Genomic DNA, 19,679 nt, shown 5'->3' with positions numbered 1-19,679 from the left:
GTGCTCTACCACTTGAGCCACTCTGCCAGCCCCTAACTGATCTTAATTATGTTTTAAAGGCCCTGTCTCCAAATACAGTCACGTTGACCATCAGAGCTTCAACATGTGAGTTTTAGAGGAACACAATTCAGTCTGTAACAGAAGTCTAAAGGGGAAAAAATGTTTCCAGAAAGAAGGAGCCAACTGTCAAATGCAACTGAGAAGTTGAATAACATAATACTACTTTCATTGGCATTGGCATTGGCAATATGTACCATTGCAAATTTACCTAAGCCTTTTAAGCCAAAGACTAATTTGAGTTAATTGAAGAGAGATAGAAAGTGAGGAAATAAAGAAATAAGTGCAGCAATCTTCTCAAGTCTTGCTATGAGTGAGAGCTGAAAATTGTTGTGGTAGCAGGAGAAAGTGGGGTCATGGAATAGTAAAAAAAATAAGTGAAATAGCTGGGCACCAGTGGCTCATGCCTGTAATCCTAGCTACTTGGGAGGCTGAAATTGGGAGGATCATGGTTTGATGTCAGCTTGGGCAAATAGTTCATGAGACCCCCCATCTCCAAAATAACCAGAGAAAAATGGACTGGAGGTGGGCTCAAGAGGTACAATGCCTGCTTTGCAAGAATGAAGTCCTGAGTTCAAACTCCAGTCCCACCAAAATCAAAATAACATTGAAACATGTTTGTAAATTGAAGTGAATGATATAGAAGAAAGAAGTGTGAGGGAGGAGCCAAAAATGTTACTTATGGGGGTGAATTCCTGCAAAGACTAAGATGAGATTCATTGCACAAGTAGTGGAGTTGGCCTTAGATGGCTGAGACCTGACCCCCAAATTAACTGGAGTAGAGATCATTACAGCACTTGTTACATAATTTGTGGGTACCAATGTAAAATGAATCTGTGGAGCTCTTTATTTAAAAAATTAAGAATTTCAAGACTGCAACAGAAGAGTATTAAAGTACAGTTTGTATGCAACTACAGTTTGTATGCCCATGAAACCTGGTTGAGTGTGATGACAATGATGGAGGTAGGCTGTCTTTTGGGTAAGTGCCACCTTCTTTGTGCTTCACACAGGATTAGAAGAAATGACTAAAAATACTTTCAGTACAAGCTGGGAAGTCATTAGTAAAGCAAAGCTTGTGCCTTTTTTGACTTCCAACCTTGTCAGAGTTCAGTCCAGGGCTTTCTAGAAGGCTCCAAAGCATCTGGTGACCATAGCAACTCAAGCCAAACTCCCGGGTTCTCGGCTCCGCCCACCGCTTCATTGACGCGCTTGCTGATTGGCTTAGCAAGATGACCAATGGTCGGTGAAGCGGGCTGTTTGCCGCGCAGTCAATGGCCGCCGGCCGGGAGGGAGGCGGGAAGAGGGAGCGCCAGGGCTGGGTAGCAGGGCGTGTGCGTGTTTCCGGTTCCGCTGCGGAAGGCTGCCGAGAGAAGCCGTTGGGCCGGACGCGACCCGGAGAAGCGGGGAGAGCGCGGGACGCGAGTGTGGAGCTCGGCGCGTAGATCCACCAGCGAGATGGGCGGGGAGCAGGAGGAAGAGCGGTTCGACGGCATGTTGCTGGCCATGGCGCAGCAGCACGAGGGCGGCGTGCAGGAGGTAAGCGTCCGCGCGGCGTCGGCCCGCCAGGCCCGGAGGCGCTTGTCTGCCCCGAGCCTCTGGCCACGCTTCCTCTGTCCTCTGCCTTTGAGGGCCAGGATCCGTCCCCGGCCCTCGGGGGCTCCTGAGTTCCCTCCACATTCTCAGTGCGCCCCAGCTTCCGGTCTGTATACCGCGCAGGCGGGTCTCTAACCTCGGGTTGTCAGTTCCGGGCCTCTGGCGAGCCCTCTGTAGTTCCTATCTTAGCAATTCCGGCGACCCGGAGCCCGTCCCTGGAATTGCTCGGAGCCTTAATTAGCGTCTCCCCTTGGTCCCACACACGCGTCCGGGCCCCAGTTCCCTTTGATGGCCGCGTGCCAGAGCATCCCTCGACGAACTATCCCAGACATGGAGCCACCCTAGCAAGTAGTGTGTGGGGTGGGGGCGGAGATCCGGGTATGTTAGCACGTGGCCTTATGCCTTAAATGGAATTGGAGACCTGTGTTCGCAGTTGTTTTCCACCACTACCATGGGATCTTTCCACGTCTCCATGCCTCAGGTTGCTTGTCTGTGAGATGGTGAGATGGAACTGTGAATACCAGTTTTCTTGATTTGTGGGAGAATAATATCTTGATGTGAAGGGCTTTGAGTTCTGAAGCAAGTATTTGTCATGCGTGATTAACGTGTGTCAGACACTCAGGAGACTGGAACTTGGAGATACAGATGTGAGGAGAAACTGGTCTTTGTCTTCAGAGAACTTTACAAAAGCATAATTCGCGCCGGTGCTGGCGGTTCATGGCTGTAATCCTAGCTACTCAGGAGACAGAGATCAGGAGGATCGCGGTTCAAAGCCAGCCTGGGCAAATAGTTTGCAGGACTCTGTATTGAAAAAACCCTTCACAAAAAAGGGCTGATGGAATAGCTCAAGGTGTAGGCCCTGAGTTCAAACTCCAGTGCTGCCAAAAAAACCCTAATTCGTGCTAAGTGACCAGAACCAATAACACATCCTGTGTGGACGATAAAGACCATTTGATACAGATTGTGTAATTGTTTTTGTTTTTGTTTTTGTTTTTTTTTCCCCTAACAGAAAGTTAGAGGTAGAAAAGTCTGTCAAGATCAAGCCAGAGCTCTTGTTCTATAAAGCAGTTGATGCCAGAAAGTGACAGGGATTTGCCCAAGCTCATTTCACAAGCCCTTCATCCAGACAGGACCATAATCCATTTCTGATTCTGTGAGTCAGAAAACCTCATTGAGCACTCCAGTCTCTAGATTTACTCCTAAGTGCCTGTGGTGATCAAGGACTTCTAAACCTGTGAGGTGGGAGTGTGTTTCTAGTCTGCACATGTGAAAAGGCTCCTTATCCTCATTGACACAAAGTGAACTTAGGAGTGAGTTCTTTTTTTTTTTTTTTTTTTTTTTAATGATAGTAAAGTTTATTAGGAAAGGAATTTAGTATAACAGCATAAAAAAAGTGGGGAGAGACAGAGGGGGAAAAAGGGAGAAATGATTCCTGCTCCCCATGCAGGAAATAGTAGTAAAGACTCAAGGAGTGTTTTTGAGAGAATTGAAAAAGTGTCTAGAAGCAGGGATTGCGACCATTGAGATAAGTTCTAGCATCAGATTTAGAACCACTCACTTGAGCAAATTGAAGGGCTTGTATGTGCTAACCCTAGGCAACCACTGAATTATTTCAGCAAAAATTGAAAACTTGTACTGAGCATGTACCAACTTTGAACTGAGGTTTGAACTGAGGACCTCAGGCTTGTTGGGTCGATGCTCTACCACTTGAGCCACTCTGCAAGCCCAAACATGTACTAACTTACGATGAGGACATCATAAGTTGAAAAATTAGTTTATAAGACCCTATCTCGAAAAAACCCACTTAAAAAAAAAAAAAAAAAGGGGTTGGTGGAGTGGCTCAGTTGGTAGAGTGCTTGCCTAGCAAGGTGAAGCCCTGAGTTCAAATCCCAGTACCTTCAAAAAAAGAAAAAGAAAGAAAGCAAATGTACTAATGCACCTGACCTACTGAACATAACTGAACAACAGTGTGCACTGTAGATAATGGGTTGTTTCCCTCTGTGACAGGGTAGCTGAATGGGAGCTGAGGCTTACGGCCTAGTACTGCAAGAGTATATTATACCATATATTGCTAGGAAAAGATCACAATTTAAAATTCCATTTCTACTGAATGCATGTTGCTTTTATACCATTGTGAAGTCAATAAAAACCATCATAAGTTGGGGACTATCTGTATTTGAGGCCATTATCTGTTGCCCTCATTGCGATGTGGAAAGAATATGCTGAGGTTCTTGGCTCCTACTTGTGAGTTTACCCTCTGTCTTCCCTATGATCTAGATAAGGTTAGGGTAGGCTTCCGGGTGGAAGTGATGGAGGGGGCTGGTTGGGGAGGCTGTCCCCTCAGTTGAGAGCCTCAGAGGTGAAATGGTTAAGTCCCAAGTTTCCTTGTAGACTGAGGAGGTTAACTGGGGTTGAGGGCTTTCATCATGGCACCCCCACAGCTTCAATCTTTTCTGTCTTTCAGCTTGTGAACACATTCTTCAGCTTCCTACGACGCAAAACAGACTTTTTTATTGGAGGAGAAGAGGGGATGGCAGAGAAGGTGAGTGTTGGGGACTCCTATCCCTTGGGCAGGTTTGTCTCTTCAGAAGAAAAGCTCACCTGGCCTTCCTTTGGCATGATAGGAATACAAGAATGGGGCTTGGAAGGGAAGCAAGCTGTCACTGAGCCTCATTCCTTGCAGTGTGCTTTGTCCCCATATTTCCCATGGTTCTTCAGTAGTTCTATCAGAAGTAAATAGTTCTATTAACTACCCTCATTTTACAGATGTAGAAATTGGCACAGGGATGCTTTTCTCCTTATACAAAGTCTTGAGCTGAGTTGTGGGAGAACTGGTATTGAACCTGAGGCTGCTGTGGGCCTACCTTCTATCCCTGATGCCATGCTTCTTCATTCTTTTTTCCCTGGGGTTTTAACTAATTACTTAGCTGGGCAAATGTTAGAATTTGAGGCTAGCAGATGAAATTTTTCTTTTTTTCTGTTGGTACTGGGGTTTGAACTCAGAGCTTTATGCTTTCAAGGCATCTTCTTTTCCAGCCCAACTTAGGTTCTGCAAGCCAAAGTTCAAGTGTTTGGGAGTTGTTTGTGGTACAGGTTCTGAGATCTAGCTTATGATTCCTTAATTTATAATTGCATTTTTGAAGTTTGGTAAATAATAAGGATGGAACTTCACTGATTTTTTTTTTTTTGGCTTATTTATTCATTTATTCATATGTGCATACATCGTTTGGGCCATATCTCCCCTCTGCTTGCCCCCTGATTTTTTTTTAATTGATGATACTGGTGTTTGAACTCAGGGCCTCATGGTTGCTAGTCGGGTGCTCTAACACTTGAACCACCCGACCAGTCCTTTTTCTGTGTGTTGGATATTTTTGAGATAGGATCTTGCTTTTTGCCCAGGCTGGCCTTGAACTGAGATCCTCCTGATCTCTGCCTCCTGAGTAGCTAGGATTACAGGTGTGAGCCACCAGCACTCAGCTTGAACTATTTTTTTATATTCTTAATACTTGCTTTTACTTAAACTTAAGAGACATGGTAATAAGATATTTTACAAACTGCGTTTGGTAGCTTGAGGATTCTAAGGAACCAGGATATGCTGTATAAAGAGTCTTGAAGCTCTGAGGCTACTCCGTCATGGACACAGTAGCTTGGCAGGAGTCCCAGTAGGTGGCTGGCCAAGTTCTCAACAATTTTCTGGCCCTTTTAGTCTTCACTTCAGTAAAATGGAAGGAGTGCCCCCTTCTATCAGCAGTCACAGTCATTTGTTCAATGAACATTTACTGAATATTTAATACTTTGGTTATGGTAGTCCTGTGCCAAATGCGTCCAGATACAGAGGTGAATCTGGTCATGGTCTTTGTTTTTATGGATCTCATAGAGTAACTCCCTTTGCTAAAAACAAAAAACAAAAGGCAGTGAAAAAGTAGTGTACATTAGGGCAGGAGCCCTGGGAACATAAAACAAGGACTATCCTAGGTTCAGGGTTCAGGAAAGACTTCCTGAGGAAGAAGTGATGCTTGAGGTATGAAAGATGAGTTGTAGGCTGGTAGAGTGGGTCAAGTAGTAGAACACCTGCCTAGCAAGCGTGAGGCCCTGAGTTCAAACCCCAATGCTACCAAAAAGAAAGAAAGAAAGATGAGATGTGATAGCTGGGAGAAGAGAAAGAGGTGAACTTTTTTTTCTCCCCTCCCCTCTCCAGAGTACCACTTTTTAGATCAGGCTGCTCTGAAACTCATGATCTTCCTGTTTCAGCCTCCTGAAACAGGAATTACAGATGTGCACCACTGCACTGGCTAGAGAGAGGCAACCTCTCAGCATTAGGAAGTAGTATCTCAGAAGTATACCATGATGACATGTACTATATGGTCGTTGTCTGTTGGCCTCATCTTAGAGCTGTCATGCTCCTGGGCTCTCTGTTCTCTTGGAATCAGCTCTTTCCCAGAAGATCATTCAGATTCTCAGGCAGTTAGAAACCAATCTAGCATTTCTACTTGGTCTCTGGTATTACACAGTAGCTCTTGAGTTGAACAACTGGTAAGCGCAGAGCCGCCAGCTGCATCATTTCCAGTGCAGTGGCTGAGAGCATAGGCTCTAGAGTTAGACATAAATTGAATCCTGGTATTTTTTCCTGCCCCATCCCTCCACTTTGAACTCTGTGGCCTTAGGTGATCCTGAAATTTCTGAGACTAATCTTTCAGATGATCTTTACCTTGGAGGGATGTTCAAAGGATAAGAAACAATATAGATTAAGTGGCTAACATGAAAATAGAGTCCACAGTTCCCCTTCTAAACCCCTTAAGTCCAGATGTGTTTTGGGATTTAGGGTTCTTTGGATTTTAGGATGATGATATGTTGCTACACTGTGTATTACATACAGTGTACCCCAAGTCAGGGGTCAGGAGCATCCTATAATCAAATAACATTGATATTTCTGCAGAGAAAATTCTATCAACCCTCATATCAAGTGGGAGCAGTGAGGTTGTAAATTCCTTCATGCCACAAGCTTACAAAAAATATAAAACGCTTTTAGTTTTTAATAACTTTTAGGACCAGGAATTATGAGCGCCAATTAACCCTTGATGATAAAATCAATATAGTATTGACATAATAGAAAAATGGATCATAGAAGGAAAATAGAGAATCCAGAAATACAGTATAGTATAAATGAGGATTTAATGTAGCCAAGGTGGTAGTTAAGTTTAGTAGGCAATGAATGGCTTACTAGGTCATGTTGCTACAACTGGATATTTATTTGTAAGAAAACAAAATTATAGGGGCTGAAGATGTGGTAGAATGCATGCCTTGCATATGTGAGGTTTTGGGTTCCATCCCTAGAACTGTAAAGAAAAAAGAAAAAGAAGCAAATGTGAACCATTTGTTTTACTCGTATGTCAGAGTAAATAGGAGATCAAGGAAAGTCTTCCTGCATGGGAGGCTTTTGCTTATTTATTTATTTTTAGTGGTACTGGGATTTGAACTCAGGGCCTTGTGCTTGCTGGGAAAGTGCTCTGCAATTTGAACCAAGTCTCCAGCCCTTATTACTTTTAGTTATTTTCAAATAGGGTCTCATGTTTTTTCTGGTCCTCCTGCATATCTGGGATGACAGGCACCAGCCATCATGTCCAGCTTATTGGTTGTGATGGTGTCCTGTTAACTTTTTGTTCAGGCTGGCCTTAAACTGCAATCCTCCCAATCTCCAGCTCCCAAATAGCTTGAATTACAGGCATGAGCCACTGAGCCTGGTCATTATAGTTAATTTAATAGGTAGAAAGTAGGCCTGGCATGGTGACTGTAACCTGTAATCCTACTCAGGAGGCAGAGATGTAGTGTAAGGACTGGAGGATTGCAGTTCAAGGCCAGTTTGGGCAAAGAGTTAGCAAGATCCTATCTTACCTCAGCCAGTGGTTGGTAGCTCACGGCTGTCATCCCAGTTATACCCAGAAGCACAAATAGGAGGATCATGAGCCAGGCTGGCCTGGGCATAAAACGAGACTCTTAAAAAAAAATAGCCAGTTGAGAAAGGGCTGATGCCATGGCTCAAGTGATATGGTGCACTGAGTTCAGCTCTCCAGAACTACCAAAAAAAATGTAGGAACTCATAAATTGACAAGAGGATAACAGAAAAAGAGACAATTACAAAAAGAACAAATCCAAAGAGCAATGTGAAAAGATGTTCAAAAGCCAAGTGTTATAGGACACATCTGGTAATCCCAACACTCAGGAAACTGAGGTAGGAGGGTCATGAGTTAGAGACCAGCCCTATCTCAAAAAAAAAAAAAAAAAAAGTCAAGATTCATTGTACTCAAGGCAGAGTGTCAGCTTACTCCTTGTTACTCAGGAGGCAGAGATTGAAAAAACACAGTTCAAGGCCAGCCCAGGCAAATAGTTTGAGAGACCCTATCTCCAAAATAACCAGAGCAAAATGGACTGGAGGTGTGGCTCAAGTGATAGAGCTCCTGCTTTGCAAGCATGAAGTCCTGGGTTCAAACCGTAGTTCCATCAAGAAAGACAAAAAGTATGGACAGACCTGAATGGATGAACTGAATATGATAGATACATGCATACAGCTGAACATTCTGCTTTGAAAGAGAAGAAAGTCTTGTTACATGTATGGAATAACTTATTCTCTGAGGATGGGACTCCAAATGAAACGAACTAGTCAAAGTGACAGATACTGTATTCCACTTACATGAGCCTGGAGTAGTCAGATTCATAGAGAATGGTGGTTGCCAGCAGCTGGCGGGGAGGGAACGGGAAATACAGTGTAAAGTTTTCAGTTTTGCTGGAGTTCTGGGGTCTGTTTCAAAATGATGTGAATATACTTAACACTCTTAAAGTATACACTTAACGATTAAGATGGTAAATTTTGTACGTTGTTTTATCACAATTTAAAAAATTCTAGTCATATTTTTATTTTACCAGTTTTATATTTACTTATATGTATATACATTGTTTGTGCCACCCCTCTCTTACCCCCCAATTCCAGTCATATTTTTAGATTAGTAAATGGTTTGTGGATGTTAATCAGCTTTTTTTTCCTCTTTTGTGGCACTGGGGATCCAGTCCAGGGTCTTGCACATACTAGCACTCTACAGCTGAGCCATCCCTAGCTATAGAAAAGTAATTCTTTAAATATTATCAAATATCCACTTAGGGTTCTGATTTCCCTCAGTGCTTATTTTTTTTTTTTAAGTGTACACTTGAGTAGCGTTAAGTATAAATGTTGTGAAATACATCTCAGAATTTTTCACTTTACAGAACTGAAACTACACCCATGAAACAACTCCTTTGTCTGCCCCCACAGCCCCAGGAAGCCACTATTCTACTTTGATTGTGATTGACTGCCTTAGATACTTCATTTAAATGAAATTACGTATTTGTCCTTTGTGTGTGTGGCTTATTTGTTTTGGGTGGTACTGGGATTTGAACTTCAGGGCTTTGGACTTGTAGGCAGATGCTCTGTTGATGGATCCATACCTCTAGCCCTGTCCCTTTTGTGACTTCTTTATTTCACTTAGTGTACTTAAAGGTTCATGTTACAGCATGTGACAGGATTTCCCTTGGTGTGGTTCTAGGGATTGAATCCAGGGCCTTGTGTGTGTTAGGCAAGTATACTACCACTGAGCCACCCCTCAGCACCCCTTTTTAAAGATTGAATAATGTGCATTGTATGTATATCATGCGTCCCTTCCCTGCCCCCTGGAGATTGAACCTAGGGCCTTGCAAATGCTATGCTAGTGGTCTATCATTTGAGCTATGTCCCCAGCTTAAATGCATCCCTTAAAAGACTGAGATACTTCTGAGAATTGCCTCCTTGGGTGATTTTTCTCATTGTGCAAACACCATACAGTGTACTAACACCAACTAAGATGGCTATGATGCTTCTAGGCAGTACAATCTTTTTTTTTTTTTTTTTTTTTTTTTGCAGTCCTGGGGCTTGAACTCTGGGCCTTCACCTTGAGCCACTCTACCAGCCCTTTATTGTAAAGGGTTTTTTGGAGATAGTGTCTCTCCAACTATTTGCTTGGGACTGGCTTCTAACCCCAGTTCTCCTGATCTCTGCCTCTGAGTAGCTAGGATTATAGGCGTGAGCCACCAGCGCTAGGCTAGGCGGTGTAATCTTACAGACCACTAATCTGTTCATCTGTGGTCCTAATTTGAGGGAAACATGCGGCACATTGTTTTATGTTTTCATCTGTCAGTGGGCTTTGACATTCTACCTCTTAGTTATTATGAATAATGCTACTATGAACCTGGGATGCAAATAGATGAGATCCTGCTTTCAGTTCTTTTGGTCATATACTTAGAAGTGAGATTGTTCGGTCATACAGTACTTCTATATTTATTTATTTGTTTTTGTTTGTGTGTGGCAGTACTGGGGTTTGAGCTCAGGGACTTAAAGTAGCAGGGTAGGTGCTCTACCACTTGAACCACACCCTAGCTCTTTCAGCATTTTTTTTTTTTCTGTACTGGGGCTTGAACTCAGGGCCTTTACCTTGAGCCACTCCACCTGCTGTATTTTTGTGATAGGGTTTTTTGAGATAGGGTTTCACGAACTATTTGCTCAGGCTGGCTTTGAACTGCAGTCCTTCTTGTCTCTGCCTCCTGAGCAGCTAGGATTACAGGCGTGAGCTACTGGTGCCCAGCTCTTTCAGTATCTTTTATATGCTTAGTTGTTTGTATATTGTCTTTGGAAAAGTGTCTATGTATTGCCCATTTTTAAAATAGGTTATTTGATTACTGTTGTTTCCTTGATTCATAATCCAAATAAAGTCAACACATTACATTGGTTGATGGGAGGCACCTGTAGATTGAGATCCCCTCTCCCTCTTTTCCCCCATTTTCCCCCTTGCAATCTATTTGTGAAGAAACCTGGTTATTTGTCTGGGCAGATTTCCCACAATCTGGATTTTGCTTATTGCATCCTGTAAACTGTTTCACTCACATTTCTGACGTCAAATGTGTGCTTTCTTTCTTTTTTTTTCTGGTGGTACTGGGATTTGAACTCATCCTCACACTTGCTAAACAGGCATGGTACCAGTTGAGCCACTCCACAGGTCCTTTTAAACTATTTGCTTGGGCTGGCTTCGAACCACCATCCTCCTGATTTCTGCCTCCTGAGTTGGTAGGATTATAGGTTTGAGCAGCCAGCGCCCTGCACATGTGTGCTTTCTTCCTTCCCTTCTCCCATTTCCCTCCCCTTCCCCATCTCCTTTCCTTTCTCTTTTCTCCCCCACCTCCTCTCTTTTTGGCACTAGGGATGGAACCCAGGCTTTGCACATGCTTCGCACACATTCTAGCACTGACTCATATCCTCAGCCTGTGGATTTTTTTTCCTACCTCACAACTAGTTCTCCAGACACCAACTGGCTATCCTACAATTCATTTAAATTCTTATGGCAACTACCCAGAGTTAGTGTAGACCCCACAGGTTAAGGGATCAGTCCCATAAAACTGCCCACTTGGCACATCAGTCAAATCCTAGTACATCCGATCAATGATCTGATTAGGGGTTTGTACAACCCCCTCAGGTTCTGTAATTCTCTGGGTGACTCACAGGACTTGGGAAAATGTTCTACTTATTATTTATTATGAAAGATGCAAATCAGGAATAGCCAAAGACAAGCAGTACATAGGGCAAGGTGAATGTGTAGGAGTGAAGCCTCTGTACTGTCTTCAGATTGATGTCCCTTCCAGCAAGTTGATATGTTCAGCAACCCACAAATTCTCTAGACCCCATCATTTAGGGGTTCTTGTGGAGGTTTCATGCAGAATCATGATTAATTAAGTCATTGGCCATTGGTGATCAACTTGATCTCCAGGTCCTCTTCCCTCCTGGGAGGTTGGGGAGTGAAGTGGGTATATCAGATTCAACCCTCTGATCTTGCTGGGTCTTTGTGGGAACCACCTGTTACTCTGAAGCTATATCAATTAGAGTGGCTTCATTAGAAGCACAGAAGTTCTTGTCACTTGGGAAATTCAGAAGGATTTAGGAGCTCTATGTCAGGAACCTAGGACAAAGACCAACTACTGTTTCTATTTCTTGTGTCCCCCATTTCTACAGTGTCACGTAATATGCTTCTTCTTGGGTCCCCCTGTGTTGTTAGTTAGATCTCTAGGCTTGATTTGTTTCAGTTGGGTCTTTTTGTTCTCCTGAACTGTTTCATAATGGTCTGTATACTCCATCAGGAGCACATAATACCCAGTTGTCTCTCTTCGTGATGTTAACGATCATTGAGTATTCCTAAACCCATTATTTCATTCTTAGAGGTTTGCAGAATGCTGGTACTGTACTGATCTCCCTCTGTTAGCTGAAACTTCCCCTTGCTAACCATTTGGTTGCATTGATGGGATATGAGGAAAAGCCCCTTACTCAATGCTTTCAAAACAATTACTTGATTGCATAGTGGGTTCTAAAGATGACGCACCTGAGAGGTGGGTTTTACCCCTTGTTGTAAACTCATGGACAGTCTTCCAGGCTGTCGCTGTGTCAGTCAGGAGGGAAATCTGTGTCAAAGAACACATGCCACTTTGGGTGAGACTCCAGTCAGCACCAGTGCCACACTGTCAAGCCCTGTCCCCATTCCTTGTGCACATCCCGTGTAAATTGCTGTCACAGCACTCTGCATTGGGAGGTTTCTTTGTCATGTCATATCATACTTTCCTGTTTGTCCAAATCCAGTTATTAAAATGTCATTATCATTTTAGTAACAGCTGTTTGATAAAATTCTTCTGCCGTCAGAAAAATGTTTGAGGTACTTTGGGTGCTACAGAGATAGGAACCATAAGGCACAGCCCTGATAGTCACAGGTAGGGAGGAAGGTGCTGTCAGTAGGGTTGAGGTACAACTCTGGGGATCCTCAGGAAGGAGAGAGGGTGGAAAATGTTGGCAGGAGGGTGGGGCACCTGAAAGCCAAAGTGGGGTCAGGACTGACAAGGAGGGGCAGAAGGGTGTCCAAGGTTTAGGGGCAGCACTAGCAAGGTGCAGAGGTGAGGAAGCCTGTTGTAGGAAAAGCACTACAGGGGAAAAGCCTGAATCCTTTCGGGAAGGGCATTGACATGACTTGCAAAAGTTGGTCTACTCTTGAGGGCTGCGGAGGAAGTCTCAAAAGTCAAGGTCAGCAAGGAACAGGCCAGTCAGAAGGACCTGGGCAGAGAGGCTGAGGGATGAGGGTCTGCATTGTGGGCCATTCTGTGCAGGGGCTGTTGCTGTTTGTGCTGGAGCCCCAGACTGAGAGAAGGCAGCTCCCAGGATGGTATTCATGTTCACAGGTGATCTTTTCTTTTGTCCTTGGTGATGCCACTCCTCAAGAAAGGAGCCACAGGGGAGGAGAAAGTTGCTTAAGGGTACTGGCTTATGGGTAAAGCCGGGGAGATCCTAGGTTGGCTGTAGTGATCACAACAATGGCCCCAGTGGTAGTTGAGTTGTTGGGGACCTTAGAATTACCTTAGGGATGAAGTGAGGACCTCAGCTGAGACCCTCATTCCTGTATTTTTTTAGTGGTTGTAGGATTTGAATGCAGGGCCCCACTCTTGGCTACGCAAACACTTCACTTTAGTCTCACTTCCAGCACTTTTTGCTTTAGTCATTTTTCATATAGGGTCTCATATTTTTGCTTGGGATTGGCTTCAGACAGTGATCCTTTTACCTATACCTCCCATGTAACTTGAGATCACAGGGGTGAACCACTGGGCCTGGTCCCAGCTGAGACCTTCCAGTCCTTCCCAAGAGGCCTTGTTGAGCAGCTTGGAAGGGTGAAAGGGCAAGGGCCAAGCCCAGTGGTCTCTCATGTGGGCAGGGGCAGAGCTAGTGGACAGGAGAATTGCTGTGGTGTGGAGGAATTTCAGCAGAGCCCCCTCCGAGAATCTGCACCAGAGGCAGTCGCTGTTGTCTACTGTTTGACTGTATCACTTCCTCAGGTGGTAGGGGTCAGGAACTTATGCCTTTGGGTTCATCACTACCCAGTCAGGGAGGGCCTGTGCTCACTTGTGCAACCTCACCCTTCCCTTCCTGCCGGGCTGTGATTCCTAAAGACGTGTCTATGACTCCATGACAGTCTCTGAGTTGCTGTCTCTGGGGAGGCTCCCATACCCCAGAGTGTCCTTCAGTGGGAGGTGACTGGGAGGAGGGGTCAGAGGCTGCTGTGATTGGCTTTGATTCTGCCTGGTGGTTCAGCTCTGTCCTCGTTTAACCTCCTGGAGCTAGTCAGAAATAGGACGAATGTGATGTGACATGATTCACTGGGGTTGGGAGAGGGGGAGGGCTCTGTTCCCGATTCCCTTTGGCCACTGGTTGGCAAATGGCTTGAGTTCAAGGTCCCCTGATTAGGGACTTGGGACAAGGCCCTGTGGTGGAACAGCCTCTGCTATGCAGTTGTCTTATGACCTGCTGTCTTTCTTGATGGCAGAATGGCCTTCAGGTGGCTCATCCACCCCCAACACACCCCATCTGATTACCTGATGTGCTTGGTGGGGGAGGGGGAGCTTTTGGTGCCATTATCCTTGCAGAACATGGAGCTACTGCACTGTGGCAGTGGGCTGGGGGTAACCAAAGGGGGTGCACAGGTGAACAAGAATCCACAGGCATTTGGCAGAGCTCTACGCCCAGGAGTCCTTGCAGACCCCTTCCTCTAGCTATGTGTCATATGCTTAGGAGATGTGAGGCTGCTAGGTGTGTGCACTTGAGTGTGTGCCATGTGTGGGTGGGCAGAGTTGGGTTTCCTAAGGGTGTGTCTGGGGCCTGCTAAAGGACAGGAGGTAAAACTCAAAAGACACTTAAGTTCATCTTAGAAGGGAGTGAGTAGGAGCTTGCCAGGAGACTTGAGAGTGGGACAAAGACTCATTCTAGGCAAAGAATACCATATTGCAAGGCTGCTTTTAAAGAGGCACAGAGGGATAACCTCAGGGTTACACTCCCAGAGTTTCTGATTCAGTAGGTCTAGGTCTGGAATGGGGCCTAAGACCTAGCATTTCTTTTTGTTTTTGTTTGGAGACAGGATCTCACTTTGTGGCCCAGGCTGGCCTGGAACTCCTCCTAATCCTTCTGCCTCAGCTTCCTGAGTGCTGGGATTACAGGCATGAACCACTGTTCCTGGCTGAGATCTAGCATTTCTAAAAGGTTTCATGTGATTCTGATGCTGCACGTGGGAGTGGCACACTGGAGACTACTGACCTTCCACAGCAGAAAAGGTGCTTCTCTCTGCCCCACCAGCCAACATGCATAGCCCCAGCCAGTTAGGGAGTGTTGGGAAACCAACTTTGATGAAACAGTGACCATACTGGGCTCTTGATAGGTGCTGTTATATTCATTCCTTTCATTCTTCCTGACACATGAGGAAACTTGAGTCTTACAAAGAGGCGAAGTTGTTCACTTATTTGGGGTCACATGGCCAGATAGCAACAGGGGGCAGTGGAGGTACCTCTTGGGTGTGACAGGGAGGTCGGCTCACAGGGTGTGAGGCGACTGCTTCCTGCTAATGTGGCCTTTCTGGGTGTGGTGGTGAGAGCTATCCTGGGGGCTGGAGACATAGGTAGGAGAGATAGGGAGCAGGCAGGCAGGGGCCTGAGAGCCCAGGAAAGGTTTCACAGAGAGGCTGAGGCTTGACTTCTGCTTACAATAGCTGTTGATTGAGCCAGGTGTTTGGCAGGTATTCTCATCACAACTCTGAGGTTGGTGGTGTGTTATCCCCATTTTGCAGATGAGGAAATTGATGTTGAGTGCTGTGTTTTGCCCTGGCTCTAGGCCTTCAGTCACTGCCCCCTGCTCTGATGCCTCATCACCTTCTCTGCCTTCCCCAGCTCATCACACAGACCTTTAACCACCACAACCAGCTGGCACAGAAGGCCCGACGAGAGAAGCGAGCTCGGCAGGAGACTGAGCGGCGGGAGAAGGCAGAGCGTGCAGCCAGACTGGCCAAGGAGGCCAAGGCAGAGACCCCTGAACCCCAGATCAAAGAGCTGACTGATGAGGAAGCTGAGAGGCTGCAGCTGGAGATTGACCAGGTCAGGCTAGGCTCACCCCCGACCCCTGCGCCAGTCTTCTGTGGGCACTGGGAAGTGGGGCTCTGTTGCCAACTGTCTGCCCTTTGCCACAGAAAAAGGATGCAGAGAATCAGCTCAAGAATGGCAGCCTTGGCTCACCAAAGAAGCAGGTGAGATGGATTGGAGAGGTACCTAGGACTAGTGAGCGGCTTAGGAACTAGCCTTCCGTTTTCTCTTGAATGCCCTTCCTTACCTTCCCCGACCCCAGCTTTGGGTATCCTCCCCATACTTTGGAATTCCATGCAGAGACATGAGACAAATGGATTTGGGTTAAGAAAATAAAACAAATGAAAAACCCTATTGGCCTTAATCCTCGGGCAGGAAAACCCAGGAGCCAGAGAAAGCAGTGCCTGTACAGGCATCATCTGAGGTGGGTTGAGGTCTGACACAGCCATGTCCTTTGTCCCATGGTTATGTGATAATAGTCTGAGCTCTTCTCAGGCAGAGATCAGAACCCAGTTTTTACTTTTGGTTCCCAGTTGACCAGGATGTGGAGGTCTACCCCTGGTCCGAGTGGGCAGGGGCAGTCTACTTTGTGACTGTATGCTCAATGCCAGTCCTGGGCCTGGCCCAGTGGGGAGGGTCCAGTTTGTCAGGTAAATAGCTGAGCACCCCTGATTGTGAACAGGGTGCTGAGGAAGAGGAGGAAGAGGAAGACGAGAAGGACAAAGGGAAACTGAAGCCCAACCTAGGCAATGGAGCTGACTTGCCCAATTATCGCTGGACCCAGACCTTGTCGGAGCTGGATGTAAGTGGTGTCTGGAGCCAAGGGAGTCAGCCTGGGATCCTGGCAGCCCCTAGTGACCACTCCTGAGTGCCTGTGTTTTGTCCAGTTGGCAGTGCCCTTCCGTGTCAACTTCCGGCTGAAGGGGAAAGACGTAGTGGTGGACATCCAGCGGCGGCACCTCCGGGTAGGGCTCAAGGGACAGCCAGCGATCATTGACGGGGAGTTGTATAATGAAGTGAAGGTGGAGGAGAGTTCGTGGCTCATTGAGGATGGCAAAGTTGTGACCGTGCATCTGGAGAAGGTATGTGAGGCCTGCTCTCCTAGTCTAGGAACTGATGGGGGGGTGGGGAGGGTCTCCTGACTTACTTGGGGCATCCTGGGGACCTTGCAGAATTATCTTACTCTCCACAAGACTTTTTAATCTTCCCTCATTTTGGAGTCAGGAAGGAGCTGAGATTTGCTCTTGTGAGCTGGCTATACCTCTACAGTGTGCCAGGAAGCTGGAGAGAGAACAGTGAACAAAATGTAGAAAAATCTGTGCCCTCAGAAAGCCTGTTCTTTTTCACATTGTCTTCTCAGAAAGGTGGGACACACACCAGCAAATAGACATGGCGTCTGGAAAGGGCCAAGGGTTCAAGGACAGCTTCCCCTGGCACAGAATGCCTGGCCTAGCTGACCTTAGCTGCCACTCACTTGCCCCTCTGTGCCCATGGATTTGCTTTTCCTCCAAGCCGGAATGTCCTTTCTTTTTACTTTTCTTTCTTTTGGTATACTGCACTTTTCTCTTACCCTAATTATGCTGATTTGTAACTTGGCCTCAGGTTTTTGTGGATGGGAGAGTTTGGTTCTGGAAGGGTTCTGGTCAGAGTGAGCCCTTCCCACCCCCTGGGTGTCCTCTTTTTCACAGATTAATAAGATGGAGTGGTGGAGCCGCTTGGTATCCAGTGATCCTGAAATCAATACCAAAAAGATCAACCCTGAGAACTCTAAGGTGAGCTCCAACTGTTGGGGCAGGCTTCAGCAGAGGCGGGGAGAACCCTGGGGGTGGGGGTCCTACATCTTCACCCATCCCTGACATGTCTGCCCCCAGCTGTCAGACCTCGACAGTGAGACCCGCAGCATGGTGGAAAAGATGATGTATGACCAGAGACAGAAATCCATGGGGCTGCCCACCTCAGACGAGCAGAAGAAACAGGAGATCCTGAAGAAGTGAGCAACTCAGAGATGGGAGTGTGGGGAGGATGGCTGCTGGGGGCTTAGACCTGGGTGAAAGGAGGTCACTGAGTAGGACTCAGTAGCTGCTCTGTCCCCTTGTAGCATGAGCCAGCTAAGTTTATGACTTTGTGACCTTGGCTTGCCTACCCTAATCATTTGCTGGGGTCACCTCGAGGGCAAGGCCAGCTCAGGGTAGGAAGCCAGGGGTAAAAGGCGGTCATCGCCATCTACAGGAAAACTGCCAGTGTTGGCACCTTTGTTTCCATCCTCCAGCCCAACTGAGCCTCAGACAAGTAGGGCCCTTTCTGGACTAGTTCCAGGATTCTTAGGGTTCTAAAGAGGTTAGAACTGGGCTGCTGGAGAGGCTCAAGCAGTAAGAGCACCTGTATAGCAAGCATGAGGCCCTGAGTTCAAACACCCATGCTGCCAAAAAAAAAAGTTAGAACTGACCTTGGGACTGGGAGAATGGGTTAGTTTGGCAAACACAGCCAAGTTTCACCCTCTTCTGTTTCCCCAGGTTCATGGATCAGCATCCAGAGATGGATTTCTCCAAGGCCAAATTCAACTAGCTCCTGTATCTGCCTCCCTGAATTCTTGGGGCTGAGCCTCCAGCCATCCAACCTCCTTTCCCACCCTTCCCTGGGACTTGGGAGCCTCAGGGCTGGGGCAGGCAGGGGACTAGCCCAGGCACGCAGGTCCCAGGGCATTATGGGAGAAGGGCTGGGGCCTCTGGGGTCTGGTCCTCCCCAGTTGGCTGTTACACATTAAAGCTATTTACCCAGCCCCACCTGTGTCCGCTCCTCCCTCTGTCCTTTCCCTGGGGGACAGGCATCTTGTAGCTGCTGCTAGAGCTATGGTTTTGGCTTCTAGCCCAGATTCTGCCATGTGACCTAGGGACTTGCCCCTTTCTGGGCCTCAATTTCTCATTACTTACAAGAAGGATTAGGACAAGGCTTTAAGTCTTTGTGGTTCTGAGCAAAGGTGAGTTTTTCTGGTCACAAAGACCAGAACATGTCTCCTATTCTCAGGGGCCTATGACCCAGCAAAGATTAGAACTAGCTGGCGCCACCTCCCCCTCTCCCCCCAATCAAGTGTTCTATAGATTATTTGCCAGGGGCAGAAGAGCAACAAGGCTCTAGCATCAAGACACTAGCTAGCTTTGGAAGGGAGGTGGGATGTCCTGGGATGTCCCAGGCTTCATATCTGCTGTGTGGTGCAGGGACCTGGCTAGGACGACAAAGCAAAGTCTGGTGGGGCCCCACTGTTCTGATCTGGACTTAAGCAGATTTTAGAACTCCTCAGCCTCTTGGCACCACTGATGTCAAGGGAGGTGCTCATCCCTTCCCTGATCCAGTCCTTGAACCAGCTGTGTCCTTCGGTGCACAGAGGCCACAGAAATTAGGGCAGTACTTGTCTTCTCTCAACGCTTCATAAACCCCTTTTCCGGGAATAGAGGTTCATGAGACTGTTTGGAAAATGGTTCTCTAGGGCCAAGGCTAGAGTGGAGGGACTGTGCCACTCTTACTATGGGCTTCAGTGCTCTGTAGTCTTTTTTTTTTTTTGTAGTGTTGGGGGATGAAACCTAGGGTTTCACATGCATGCTGGCCAGATGCTTTACCACTGAGCTGTATTCTCAGTCCCCATGTCTCCTGGGAAGGCCTTCCTTGATCTGGGTGAGACAGCAGCTTAAGAAAAGGGGCCAGTTAGGTTATCAGAGCTACAACTAGGGTGGGCCTTGTGGTCACAGCCCCAGGGGCCATTCTGTGTGTCTTAACAGGAAACTGGGTAAACAATTACTTTGTCTAATCACTTTCCACAGGGTGCTCATGAGATAACCAAAAGGACTGGGGCCTGTAGGTGAAGAGGGGGCTGTGAGGAGATTGTGACCATCTTCCAGCTTATTTGGCATTGAAGAAAGGGTTGGGATCCTGTTCCATCTTTCACCTGAAGGGATTCCACTAACAAATGCACAGTGTGAAGAGCACTTAAGGGCCCTCAGCCCAGCTGGACACCGGTTCCCAAACAAGGTGCGCTTGGCAGCCTCAAG

General features: G+C 46.6%; 1 protein-coding gene across 1 annotated transcript; it reads left to right on the top strand.

Moving 5' to 3' along the window:
* The first annotated feature begins 1,391 nt into the window (after window positions 1-1,391).
* On the top strand, window positions 1,392-18,419 carry Nudc (nuclear distribution C, dynein complex regulator). Its single transcript, XM_020183090.2, has 9 exons — window positions 1,392-1,593; window positions 4,115-4,192; window positions 15,448-15,651; window positions 15,744-15,800; window positions 16,319-16,438; window positions 16,524-16,718; window positions 17,325-17,408; window positions 17,508-17,626; window positions 18,150-18,419. The coding sequence occupies exons 1-9, from the start codon at window positions 1,513-1,515 to the stop codon at window positions 18,199-18,201; spliced, it is 990 nt and encodes a 329-aa protein (XP_020038679.1). The 5' UTR covers window positions 1,392-1,512; the 3' UTR covers window positions 18,202-18,419.
* The last annotated feature ends 1,260 nt before the right edge of the window (window positions 18,420-19,679 follow it).

Source organism: Castor canadensis, chromosome 7, assembly GCF_047511655.1.
Source record: "Castor canadensis chromosome 7, mCasCan1.hap1v2, whole genome shotgun sequence".
Lineage (NCBI taxonomy): Eukaryota > Metazoa > Chordata > Mammalia > Rodentia > Castoridae > Castor > Castor canadensis.
The sequence above is the reverse complement of the archived record's forward strand: the minus strand, read 5'-3'. Positions and strand labels throughout refer to the sequence as shown.